At 46.6% G+C, this 13,687-nt stretch overlaps 1 protein-coding gene across 1 annotated transcript in view; it reads right to left on the minus strand.

Moving 5' to 3' along the window:
• oacyl (O-acyltransferase like) overlaps window positions 1-12,232 on the minus strand; it is a 22,789-nt gene extending 10,557 nt beyond the window's left edge. Inside the window, exons 1-9 of the mRNA XM_070449774.1 lie at window positions 12,214-12,232; window positions 11,921-12,054; window positions 11,680-11,758; window positions 11,420-11,555; window positions 9,459-9,718; window positions 9,018-9,188; window positions 7,909-8,011; window positions 7,480-7,581; window positions 7,130-7,295 (exon numbers count right to left, since the gene is read on the minus strand). Coding sequence (XP_070305875.1) covers window positions 7,130-7,295; window positions 7,480-7,581; window positions 7,909-8,011; window positions 9,018-9,188; window positions 9,459-9,718; window positions 11,420-11,555; window positions 11,680-11,758; window positions 11,921-12,054; window positions 12,214-12,232 — 1,170 coding nt within the window. The remainder of the gene's footprint in view (window positions 1-7,129; window positions 7,296-7,479; window positions 7,582-7,908; window positions 8,012-9,017; window positions 9,189-9,458; window positions 9,719-11,419; window positions 11,556-11,679; window positions 11,759-11,920; window positions 12,055-12,213) is intronic.
• Window positions 12,233-13,687: the final 1,455 nt, after the last annotated feature.

Raw genomic sequence — 13,687 nt, forward strand, 5'->3', positions numbered from 1 at the left:
AATCATTGACACCTCACATCTTCCAACTTACAATGAACACGGTCATCTTTATAAATCAGCCTACATTCATTTCCTTTAAATTATGGCCATACTGCTGCACAGCTATCCAATCCTTTCAGATCTACAGGAGTTGGTAGAGCGAGGAGGGTCTAGGGGTCATCGTCCGAGAGAGGAGGGTCTAGGGCGTCATGTTTTCGTAGAGAGAGGTCTAGGGGTCATGTTAGAGGAGGAGGGTCTAGGGGTCATTGTTCGTAGAGGTGGGAGGCGTTCTAGCGCGGTCATGTCGTAGAGGTGGAGGTCTAGGCGTTCATTTGTAGAGGAGAGGGTTCTAGGTGTCATGTCGTTAAAAGGCAGGAGGTCTAGGGGCATGTCAGTAAAGCGAGGAGGGTAGGCGTCATGTCGTTTAGAGGAGGAGGGTCTTAGGGGTCATGTCGTTAGAGGAGGCCGTCTTAGGGGTCATTGTCGTAGAGGAGGGTTTAGGGGGTCATGGCGTAGAGAGGAGGGTCTAGGGCTCATGTCGTAGAGGAGGAGGGTCTAGGGGTCATTGTCGCTAGAGGAGCGAGGCGGATCTACGGGGTCATGTCGTAAAGGAGGAGCGGTCTTAGGGTCATGGTCGCTAAAGGAGGAGGGTCTAGGGGTCATGTCTTAGAGGAGGGTCTAGGTCATGTCGTATTAGCAAGGAGGTCTAGGGGTATGTTTCGTAGAGGAGGAGGTCTAGGGGCGTCATGTCGTAGAGAGGTTCTACGGGCGTCCAGTGATGCTAATTGTAAGGAGGAGGGTCTAGGGTCATGTCGCCTTAGAGGAGGGTCTAGGGGTCATGTCGCAGAGGAGGAGGGTCTTAGGGGTATGTCTAGAGGATGGCGTCTAGGGTCATGTCGTAGAGGAGGAGGGTCTAGGGGTCATGTCGTAAAGGGAGGAGGGTCTAGGGCGTCAATGTCGTAGAGGAGCGTCTGGTCATGTGGTAGAGGAGAGGGCGTGTGGCGTCTAGGGGTCATGTTCGTTTTAGGGAGGAGGGTCTAGGGCTCTTATGGGGGTCATGTCGTTAGAGGTGGAGGGGTCTGGGGCGTCATGTCGTAGTAGAGGAGGGAAATCTAGGGGTTCATGTCGTAGAGGAGGAGCCGTCTAGGGGTTCATGTCGTAGAGGAGCGAGGGTTCTAGGGGTCATCAGTCGAGAGAGGAGGTCTAGGGGTCACTGTCTGGCGCTAGAGGAGGGAGCCGTCTAGGGGTCATGTTCGTAAGAGGAGGAGGTCTTAGGCAGTCAGTCGTAGAAGAGAGGAGGCGTCTAGGCGGTCATGTCGCTAGAGAGGTCTAGCGTCATGTCGTTAGTGAGGAGGGGCTAGGACGTCATGTCGGAGAGAGGAGGCCGTCTAGGCCGTCATGTTCGTAGAGAGGAGGTCTAGGGGTCATGTCGTAGAGAGAGGGTCTAGGGGTCATGCATCGTAGTAGAGGAGGCGTGTTAGGGGTCATGTCGGCTAGAGAGGAGGGTCTTAGGGCGTCATGTCGTAGAGGAGGAGGGTCAGGGGGTCATGTCGTAGAGGAGGAGGTAGGGGTCATGTCGTAGAGAGGAGGCGTCTGGGGTTTCATGTCGTAGGAGGAGGAGGCTCTAGGGCGTCATTTGTCGTAGGTGAGGAGGTTAGGGTCATGTCGGTAGAGGAGGAGGGTGCTAGGGGTCATGTCGTAGAGGAGGGGAGGTCTAGGCGGTCATGTCGTAGAGGAGGAAGGCGTCTAGGGTCATGTCGTAGAGGTGGAGGGTCTAGGGCGTCATTCGTAGAGGAGGTCTAGGGGTCATGTCGGTAGAGAGGAGGGTCTACGGGGGCATGTCGTAGAGAGGAGGTCTAGGTCATGTCCTAGCAGAGGGAAGGTCTAGGGTCATGTTCGTAGAGAGGAGGGTCTAGGAGGTCATGCCTTAGACGAGGAGGTTCTAGGAGGTCATGTCGTTAGAGAGGAGGTCTTAGGCGCGGTCATGTCAGAGAGGAGGGTCTAGCGTCATGTCGTAGAGAGGAGCGGTCAGGGGTCATGTCGTACGAGGGGTCTAGCGGGTCATGTCACTAGAGGAGGGGTCTAGGGGTCATGTGTAGAGAGAGCCGCTAGGGTCATGTCGTAGAGGAGGAGGGTCTAGGGGTCATGTCGTAGAGGAGGAGGTCTAGGTTCATGTCCTAGAGGAGGGGTCTAGGAGGTCATGTCGTAGGAGAGGAGGTCTAGGGGTCATGTCGTAGAGAAGGCAGGGTCTAGGGGTCATGTCGTAGGAGGAGGGCTACTAGGGGTCATGTTCGTAGAGAGAGGCGTCTAGGGTCATGCTCGTAGAAGAGGGTTAGGGGTCATGTCGCCTAGAAGGAGGAGGGTAGGGGTATGTCGTAGGGAGGAGCAGCCGTCTTAGGGGTGTCATTGGTTCCGGAGAGGAGGAGGTCTAGGGGTCATGTCGTAGATGGGGAGTCTAGTCATGTCGTAGAGAGGAGGGCTAGGGGTGCTCATGTCGCTAGAGAGGAGGTTGCAGGGTCATGTCGTAGAGAGGAGGGTTAAATAATAGCGTGGTCATGTCGAAAGGAGGAGGGATCTAGGGGTCAATGTTGTAGAGAGGAGCGGTCTAGGGTCATGTCGTAGAGGAGAGGGTTAGGGTCATGTCGTAGAGGAGGAGGGTCTAGGCGGGCATGTCGTAGAGAGGAGGGTCTAGGGTCATGTCGTAGTAGAGGAGGCGTCTTAGGGGTCATGTCGTAGAGGAGGAGGGTCTAGGGGTCATGTCGTAGAGAGACGAGGCGTTAGCGCGGTATGTCGTAGAGGAGAGGTCTAGGGGCGTCATGTCGTAGAGAGGAGGGTTAGGAGTCATGTCGTAGAGGAGGAGGCGTTCTAGGCGGTCATGGTGGAGAGGAGCGAGGTCTAGGGGTCATGGCGTAGCTAAGAGGAGGGTAGGGTCATGTGGTAGAGGAGGAGGGTCTAGGGTCATGTCGTAGAGAGGAGGGCGCTCTTACCGGGGCATGTCGTAGAGGAGGAGGGTCGGGTCTGTCGTATAGAGGAGGAGGGTCTAGGGTCAAATGTCGTAGAGAGGAGGGTCTAGGGGTCATGTCGCTAGAGAGAGGGTCTAGGGGTCATGTCGTAGAGAGAGCGGCTAGAGGTTTCATGCGTAGAGGAGGAGGGTCTAGGGGTTCATGCTTGTAGAAGAGGGGTCTAGGAGTCATGCGTAGTGAGAGGGTCTAGGGGTCATGCGTAGAGGAGCGAGGTTCTAGGGTCATGTCGTAGAGAGGAGGGTCTAGGGGTCATGTCGGTAGAGGAGGAGGTCTCTAGGGGTCATGTCGTAGAGAAGGAGGTCGAGGGTGTGTCCTAAGCCCTGATGCCCGTGAGGAAGAGGTAGGGCTTCTCCCCAACACGGCAGCCCACATAGCCAATCACCACCGTCAGTGACAGAATCAATGTGACCAGGAACAGATAAACTGAGGAGGAAGAAAAAAAGGAAAACAACACCATGTGATCATCTCCAGAAGAGCAGAAAGATGCATTCTCCTTCAAGCATAATATTCTATTATGATTACAGTAGTAGCCTGTTCCCAGATCTGTTTGTACTTACTGGCCAACGCAATCAAAAATGTTTTGGCAGATAAAAACTTATGGAAGTTGGCTATGCAGCCAGACACTTATCTGGGACTAGGTTACTACTGTGTGACAATACTTACAAAGTTCATGTCTTGCTGTAGCTGTATAGAGAGTCTCCTGTTTGCCGTTGCTATAGTACTAAAAGAACAGATGGATCAGTAACAGGCAAAGCTGATGTTGGACAGAGGAACCCACAAGATTTAGTGACAGGAGGTTATCAACGAATCCTGGGAGAGAGGGAGAGGGACAGAATATACAGGGCATGCTGAGAGAGACACTTAGGTAGTTATTGTAGACTAGATTAGTTACTTGTAGACTGGGTAGTTACTGAGACTGTAGTTTACTGCTAGACAGAGGTGTTACTGAGACCTGGTAGTTACTGGCGAGACTGCGTAGTTTGAGACTGGAGTTACTGGAGACTGGGTAGTTACTGAGACTTGTACGGTAGTTACTGGAGACTGAGCGGTAGTTACTGAAACAGGGTTTGTTTAAGGCCAGGGATTTTACCTGACCACATGAGGAAAAACTCTGATCCTTTCAAAGGATATAACTAAGACTCTTACATAGAAAACGACTAGGACCATCATTTGTACGCCGTCAGATCAAATGGTCAGCAAAGACTTTAACACCTAGATCTGTTCAGGAGAGTATGTCTGGGACTCTGTGGTAGGTGGGTTGTCAGTGCTAGGTCTCACCCGTATCCCTCCTCACAGGCCAGTATGATCCAGGCCACGGCCAGGCCCAGAGGGAGCGATGGCCCCTGTAGAGGGCGTGAGGCGCGGACGGCTGGGGTGGGACATCCCGGAGGACATAGGCCAATCCTACCAATATCGCCATGACTGACAGGCAGCAGAACAACCTACTGCACCTGCCACTGAGTTGTTACACAGACACAGGAGAGGAGAGGAGATGAGGGATATGTTATTTGAAACGAAACAGGGCTGTAGTGTTAAAAAAAAAACAGGTAGGTAAACCTTAATGCAAAAAAAAACACTTATATAGCATTAAAAGGTGGGTACCCTGTTCACAAAATTGTAAAGGTAACTGAGTTCACTGAGTGTTAAGCAGTTAAAGGTTATTCAGTGATTCATATTATTACCTGATGTTTTAAAAGGTGGCTTTCTTAGTTGTCATGCTTATCCCTGCCAGGATCCCGATCAGGTAGGCCCGTATCTGGTTGAGGGTTTATTGTAGTAATACTGGAAGTAGTTTTCATACTTTCTGGACCATATACAACATAAACAATAATGGAATGTTGGAAAGAATACATATTATACTGGACATTTTCGGTGATTCATATTGTAACAGTTGATCTGGTTTGATATAATATAATATGACATTTTCTTACAAATCTTTATATAAATGATTTATGTAGGTCTTGTAATGGTCAATGAAAGCTTCATTATGCTTTTATAATTATTCTTTGGTTAAAGTGTTTACCAAGTGATCTTACAGTTGGTAGGCTGGGTAACTGTACAGTGTGGTAGTCTGGGTAACTTACAATGTGGTAGTCTGGGTAACTTACAGTGTGGTAGTTTGGTGAACTTACAGTGTGGTTAGGCTGCTGAACTTACAGTGTGGTAGGCTGTGTGAACTGGGAGGTGCAGTAGGGCAGTGAGAACAGCGCTAGTCAGACTGGACAGAAACAGCAGAGCTGAAGCCACACCAACCAGAACACCTTTGTTCCTGAAAGACAACAGAGAGAAGGACATGTTATTGAGAAAAGAAATAGAATGATCATTAGAATAGGCATTTTGCATTGTGAATGACTTAAGCCTATAGAGGTAGATGAGCAGGGGGTTGTTGCATAGAACTGGAAATCCAGGACAGATACCAGGTCCATGGAGCACACTGTAGAGACCAGATGACCTCTGCATTATCTCAGTCATAACCAACAGTCATAGATATGCGCCCTGCATATTATAAAATCTGATATGACAGCTCATTCTCAGTCATAACCAACAGTCATAGATAATGACAGATGACCTGCATTATCTCAGTCATAACCAACAGTCATAGATAATGACAGATGACTGGGTTGGGTGCAAGTCCCTGCAGGTCCTAAGGTGCCTTTCTCGCTGGGCTATACTCGCCCTTGTCTCAGGATGGTAATTGGTGGTTGAAGTATCCCTCTAGTGGTGTGGGCTGTGCTTTGGCAAAGTGGGTGGGGTATTATCCTGCCTGTTTGGCCCTGTCCGGGGTATCGTCGGATGGGGCCACAGTGTCTCCCGACCCCTCCTGTCTCAGCCTCCAGTATTTATGCTGCAGTATTTTATTGGTCGGGGGCTCGGGTCAGTCTGTTATATCTGGAGTATTTCTCCAGTCTTATCAGGTGTCCTGTGTGAATTAAGTATGCTCTCTCTAATACTCTCTCTCTTTCTTCTCTCTTTCTCTCTCTTCTTTTCTTTCTTACTTTCTTTCTTTCTCTCTCTCGGAGGACCTGAGCCCTAGACCATGCCTCAGGACTACCTGGCCTGATGACTCCTTGCTGTCCCCAGTCCACCTGGCCGTGCTGGTGCTCCAGTTTCAACTGAACCCTGACCTGTTCACTGGACGTGCTACCTGTTCAGACCTGCTGTTTTCAACTCTCTAGAGACCGCAGGAGCGGTAGAGATACTCTGAATGATCGGCTATGAAAAGCCAACTGACATTTACTCCTGAGGTGCTGACCTGTTGCACCCTGACTTCCACTGTAGTATCATTATTTGACCTGCTGCGTCATCTATGAACATTTGAACATCTTGGCCATGTTCTGTTTAATATCCACCCGCACAGGCAGAAGAGGACTGGCCACCCCTCATAGCCTCTCTATGTTCTTCCTAGGTTCTGGCCTTTCTAGGGAGTTTTTCCTAGCCACCGTGCTTCTACATCTGCATTGCTCGCTGTTTGGGGTTTTATGCTGGGTTTCTGTACAGCACTTTGAGATATCAGCTGATGTAAGAAGGCTTTATAAATAAATACATTTGATTGATGACCTCTCATTATCTCAGTTAAACCAAAGTCATAGATATGACAATACCTCTGATTATCTCGGTCATAACCAACAGTCATAGATAATGACAGATGACCTCGCATATCTCAGTCATAACCAAGTCATATTTTTTGTACACTGTCTGTGTGTTTGTCCTGTCTGAAGCACCCTTTCAGCCTTGAACGAATTCCCCTCTGGGATTAATAAAGTTTATTGTATTGTAGGGCTATACCAGTCCAAACATTTCATTGAGTACTACTACTGCTAAAGAAATGACACTTACAGGATATTCTAAAAGGCTCACTATGTCAATGGTGGTGAAGAGGTTGTTGACCAGTAGTAAGCTAGGTTAAGGTTAGGTTTAGGTTAGTTAGGGTTAGATAGTGGTTAGGTTAGGGGTTAGTTTAGTGTAGTGGTTAGGGTCAGGGTTGGGGTCATTCTCACTATGTCAATGGTGGTGAAGAGGTGTTGACCAGTAGTAAGCTAGGGTTTAAGGTTAAGGTTAGGTTTAGGGTTAGGGTTAGGTTTAGCTGTAGTGGTTTAGGGTCAGGGGTTGGGGTCATTCTCTCTCACTATGTCAGTGATGGTGAAGAGGTTGTTGACCAGTAGCAGGTTGGACCACCAGTACTTTTTACAGTTGATAATCTCATCCTCGGCGATGAACCAGAATGCGCCTCTCTGGACCACGGAGAAGAGGCCGATAGCGAGACACACGATGAAGAGGTGCAGCGGCTGGACTCTGGGAGGGAGGGCAGGACAATAACAAATCAACTATGATCAGCAAAGAAGAACACAAAACATACAGCAGATTGGTGTTGTGGTTCTATAAACAGACTGTAATGATTTCAGTGATCCAGGTCACCCTTACACATAGCATTCAGGGTCTCTCCTGGTTAAATTAAATTGAGGAGTGATGGATTTACCTTTTAAACCTCTTGAAGAGGAAGTTGGCCACCAGACCTGCACTCAGTTTGTCCTCCGCTCTCTGGATGGACCCCAGCAGGGACCTTGCACTCAAAAGACCCCTGGGACACAGACCAGACAGGTGCAGATCAGTGATTACTTCAAGGAAGATGAGGAAGGAAGGATGCATATATGCAGTACACTCTTAGAAAAAAGGGTTCTTCATCTTTCCCCATAGGAGAATCCTTTTTGGTTCCAGGTAGAACCATTTTGGTTTCCATGTAGAACCCTCTTTAGAAAGGGTTCTACATGGAACATAAAAGGGTTCTACCTGCAACCAAAAAGGGTTCTTCAAAAGGTTCTCCTATGGGGACAGCCGAAGAACCCTTTAAGGTTCTAGATAGAAAGAAATGTGCTAAGAGTGGAGTTGAACTGGGCTGTGTTCTCACCCTAGGAGCAGAAAGGTATCCACAGCCAGATAGACAGGTCCACTGAAGGCAAACACATGCAGAGGGTTTTTCTCCACTGTCTCTTTCCATCTCTTGTCATTATCTGTAATCAGTGAATTGTATATCTGTATCTGTAAATAGCTGATATTAATATCAAAATCATTCACCTAGGAGCAGAAAGGTATCCACAGCCAGATAGACAGGTCCACTGAAGGCAAACACATGCAGAGGGTTTTTCTCCACTGTCTCTTTCCATCTCTTGTCATTATCTGTAATCAGTGAATTGTATATCTGTATCTGTAAATAGCTGATATTAATATCAAAATCATTCATCAAGTATTGTAGATAGAATTTTTACGGTATACTATCCTATCAAACGCTAAGTCTGAAACGCTAAGCCGCCTGTCCCTTTTAATAGCTGGGCATCGGAACATATTTCAGTAAATAAACACCTGTTTCAAATAAACGGCGGATCTAGATAAATGGTTTATGAGGTTACCATGGACACCACTCTGATATTCCCGCAAAAGCCGACTCCGGGTGTCCTGCAAGATGATCAGGGTGAAAGCAAATTAGATCTACGCCACTGTGAGTGAGAGTGGGGCCTCTGACTTTGCTGCTAGTGCAGGCTGGCTTGACAAATTCCTAGAGCGTAATGGTTTTTCCTCAAGCGCAATGGGCTCAAATTGAAGCCTGTCTCTAATAAGCGACAGTTGTGTTCAGTGATTGAAGCAAATAAACATCCAGGGCTATTAATTGAAGTTTTAAGGTAGACAGCATTGTAATGAACCTTGCCTAGGTAAGCCTGTTACCATCCACCCMAAAAGGGCTAACCCTTATTGGAACAGTGGTTGGCAGGTCTGCCTACAAGCTGGGAGACGTGGGTTTGAGACCTGCAAGGGCCATTCGCAAGAATTGCTACAGTACAGAGAATGAGTATTTCCTCTGACATTTACATTTAAGTCATTTAGCAGACGCTCTTATCCAGAGCGACTTACAAATTGGAAAGTTCATACATATTCATCCTGGTCCCCCCGTGGGGAATGAACCCACAACCCTGGCGTTGCAAGCGCCATGCTCTACCAACTGAGCTACACGGGACCACATACCTAGGTTGTTCCAGGCGCTGAGCTGGACAGTGTGTCCACAGATTATCCATAGAAGGCTAAAGATGCGGATCCCATTCAGGGAGGAGTAGCCTCCACCTGGGCTAGCTGTAGAGAGGACCTCCTGGCTGCAGGCCTGGAAGGAGAAGGCTTGGAGCCACGAGTACATACAACCTGTAGGCAGACAGCAGGAGTGTGGGTTAGTTAGTTAGGAATGATGCACCAAATCAACCCAGTGTACAGTTTTTCTGTTGATGTATGCAATGACACTTTTTCACCTGCAATAAAACTATTTTTTTTTCTGAGATCAAAGTTCAGGAAACTATAAAGAGCTCCAGTAATGAATAAATATGAATAATATATCCCAGACAAAGCATCAGTAGTCCAGTGTGTTTGTAGATTTGTGGTGCAGACTATTCAAAAAGATGTACTTGCTCTTCTTACTGCCGTCCTCCCCCCCCTCTTCCTCTTCCTCCTCTGTGTATTGCTCCATCTGGCTGTCCAGTTGTCCAGAGCAGCTGTTGTTACTGCCTCCACCACTAGACGTGCCGTTGGATATCAGCGTCCCGTAGAGGTTTGGGTCCCTGGTTTTCAGAGAAGAAGACTCTACTCCAGGGCCAACCTCTCTGTTTCTCTGCCATCTCACTATGGCCACGAACAGGGTTGCAGTCAAGGGGACGGCCACCAACGCACAACACACAAATCTGAGGGACGGATGGGGACAGAGTCAGACAAACCTGACGGACAGATAGGAACAGAGTCAGGCATCCCAAATCACTTTCTTGGACTTTGGATTGAGTTTTTGGACTATCTGTGGATGTTAGTTAGATACTCAGAATGAAATCATTTTTGTAAGTATCCCATCTACGCAGATTCGATATGGTTGGGGTTAGAGTTATGACGTACAGKCAGGTGACAACAGTGTCATGACTACACATGAGGATCCAAGGGCTCAGATCAGCTTGGCATGGTTGACAAATAACCAGGCCCTCTCTCACCCACAGAAGAGGGGAAGGGGGGCTGGGCCGCTTTTTGACACCTCACACCCGGTTGTACATTTTAAGCAGCAGAACTCTCTCTGTACCCGGAAAACTAACATCTATTTTGTGATGTCATATTTTTTTAAATAAAAATTGTATAACGACAATACTGTAACTTGAAAAGTATACACATTGTATATGTCAGGTTTTCATCKTATATGTTGTGGTGAGACATGAACAATGATGAAAATATTTTTGTTAGGATAGGAATGGGGTTTTCGTTTTCTAACGAGATCATAGATTTGATGATACTTTGCACCAGTAAGTAGCCTAGCCACCAAGGGAGCTCAGAGATTGTGTCAGGATGATGGAATTTCCCTTTTACGGAGAGTGCATAAAGGCTTGGAAGAGAAATTAACATCAGACCAGAAAGACGTGAGACCGTGGTCCACATGTTTGAAATGGTTAGAACTTAACCTCAACACGAGGTGAAGAAGATAAACTCTCAGGACATCGCCGGTCTGCAGCTGCGCRTGTAAAGTGGTTCAATTCTGACTATTCATAYGAGCTAAGAACAAGTTCTGAACAAAGACACCACTGGTGACCRGACAACTAAAAMTAAGGACATTGTGACCTCTGGTGGACAATCAGAGCCTTACAAGTGAGCTGAGTGAATACACAGCCAAATAACCCCTTTCAAGAAAGGTTGGTTTCACCAGAGCAAGACAACAAACGACGGCATTCACACATAAATACATTAATGATGATTTTTTACTCCAAACGGGCGGTGGTTCAAGGTGTGCAAGGTATTAGGATTACTTTGAGGGTAGTTTCCAAATATATCAACAATAAGCGTCTCTTTCCCTTTGTCTCTCTCTCTCTCTCTCTCTCTCTCTCTCTCTCTCTCTCTCTCTCTCTCTCTNTATGTTTTAACAAGCCATCATATCTTGTCAGTCCACTAGAGACCTTTGTCTCATGTACGTGTGTATGTTTATTCTGTGTTATTATTTAGTTAGCTGGTAAATAATTAAACCAATTTGTGTGGTACGGAATGATCAGTAAGGCTGGGGTTTTTGCGGATCCAAGAAGGTTGCGATCGTTCAGATCATGAGACTGATATGAGGTAATGATTAATAAATGACTGTTATCAATATATAACTTCTAGATCTTCTGGAGTTTAATTTGAGAGATGGTAACTCGTTAAACAACTTATTCCGTGGTGCCCCAAATCTTAATGAGTTAATTGTTACATTATTAATTTAATCGGGTAACAATTAAACATAGTTAGTGGATTGAATAAATAACAGTCATCAGATTAATGAAAGTAAAGTCACGACAACAGACAGGTCTGGAGCACCAGTATGAGTTAGACACAGGGGTCAGTGGCAGGGTTAGGTGTCAGGGGTTAGGGTGAACTGTACTCACAGGCAGGTGACAACAGACAGGTCTGGAGCACCAGTATGGGACAGACACTGGGTCATGAACAGGCCCTGAGTGGACTGGGCCAGTAGGGTGGATGGTACTGGAGGGATCAGGGAGGTCCTGGCCTGCTGGAAGGTCTCTGGGGACACAGACACAATGGGTACAAGTCATAATAACAACATAATACATGCTTAGAACTGTTTATAAATGCTTTATGGATAATTCTAAATGTTATTCATGCTATTGCAGACAAAGCTACTGACCGTAAACAACTAGTGTCTGAACCTCTTCCTCCACACAGGAATCAGGAACACATATTCCAACAAAGTACTGGATTGGGTCCTGTGTCAGAACAACATTATAGTACTGTAATTCATTTATCTGAATGTACATACTGTAGTTAGAATCAAATAGAATACAATAACACATGATATAATTAAATACTACAATAGAGAGTTGTAGCAGTGTGACTATATATAAAAAAAGAAGGGTTTATTTCCTCACTTGTTTGAGGAAGACCTGGCAGTACTGTCCAGTAAAGGAGGGTCCCTGGACAGACAGACACTCCTGGAGAGACCCAGGCCTGTTCACGTTGCCCCCCACCACATCACTACCCATCTTCCCAAAGGCATCATACACTAGACACACATACACATCATACAGATACACATACCACACATACTACACATACCAATGAGTGAATGCTACGCTAAGCTATGAAATATCTTTTGAAATGTTATAGAAATGGTGTTTTAAAACTAATGCAGTCATGTCTCTCTCGCTCCTTCTGTTCCTACTAAGAACTGTTCCTCTCATTTCTCTCCCTGCTACAGTCTCTCCTTTCTCTTCCCTGCTACAGTCTCTTTCTCCTTTCTCTTCCCTACTACAGACTGTCTCTCATTTTCTTCTTTCCCTGCTACAGTCTCTCCTTTCTCTTCCCTGCTACAGTCTCCTCCTTTCTCTTCCCTGCTACAGTCTCTCCTTTCTCTTCCCCTGCTACAGTCTCCTTTCTCTTCCCTGCTACAGTCTCTCCTTTCTCTTCCCTGCTACACTCTCTCCTTCTCTTCCCTGCTACATCCTCTCTTTCCTCTTCCCTCTCAGTCTCTCCTTTCTCTTCCCTGCTACAGTCCTCTCTCCTTTCTCTTCCCTGCTTACAGTCCTCTCTCCTTTCCTCTCCCCGCTACAGTCTCTCTCCTTTCTCTTCCCTACTACAGACTGTCTCTCCTTTCTCTTCCTACAACAGACTGTCTCTCCTTTCTCTTCCCTGCTACAGACTCTCTCCCTTCTCTTCCCTGCTATGGTCTCTTTTCTCTCTCTCTCTTGCTTCAAGGCTGTATGGTGTACGTTAATACCATCCAAGGGTGTCATTAGGACACGCAGTGATACATTGTGTTGACGTCAAGCAAGCAGTTTACAGACTTCTTAACTGCCAATTACATCCATGTTATGAGTCACATTTGACCTTCAACACACATAATGAACTCATTTCCTGTCCAAAATGCCGTAGTTTGGTCTTCATGGGATTTGAATTTCAATTCGATTGGATTAAGATTAACAATTTAGTGACCCGTAACATTTGAATTCAAGCCTGTATGGCCTCACAATCAGTCAATATTATGAGAGTAGATCGTTATTGCTTCATGAATAAACTTTGAATGAATGATAATTGTGATGAAAAGAACCATTACATGTACCTGTTGGATCAAAAGCCATTGACAGCTGATTTAGAGTGCCGGGGACTGGTCACTCACATCCATGTGTGAAGCCACCAATTACCAACATGATTGGTCAAGCTACAGATTACCTAACCGGAAGTCATCATCACTTCCACTGTGACCATGTAACTCTTAACATTATTTAAAGTCCTAGTCACGAAATGGAAGGATGCTATCCTCCCCAAGATGGTGCTACTGTGGAGGGCTAGTTGTTTGGTCCACTGCTTAACGTTGTGTTCTTTAGCAGTATATTCCATGAATGTCTCTGAGAAATGCACGCAGGACACCAGGACTTTCCTCTCAGAGCTAAACAAGGACCTGCCCAGTGAATATGCTGCTTTAAGTGAGTACTTGACCTCTATTTGAAAAAAATAAAAGGTTTTCTTATTGTTGACATGAGGGGCGGCAGGTAGCCTAGTGGTTAGAGCGTTGGGCCAGTAACCGAAAGGTTGCTGGATCGAATCCTGAGCTGAAGTAAATATCTGTCTTTCTGCCTCTGAACAAGGCAGTTAACCCACTATTCCCTGGTAGGCTGTCATTGTAAATAAAAATTTGT

This window comes from Salvelinus sp. IW2-2015, linkage group LG20, assembly GCF_002910315.2.
Source record: "Salvelinus sp. IW2-2015 linkage group LG20, ASM291031v2, whole genome shotgun sequence".
Classification (NCBI taxonomy): domain Eukaryota; kingdom Metazoa; phylum Chordata; class Actinopteri; order Salmoniformes; family Salmonidae; genus Salvelinus; species Salvelinus sp. IW2-2015.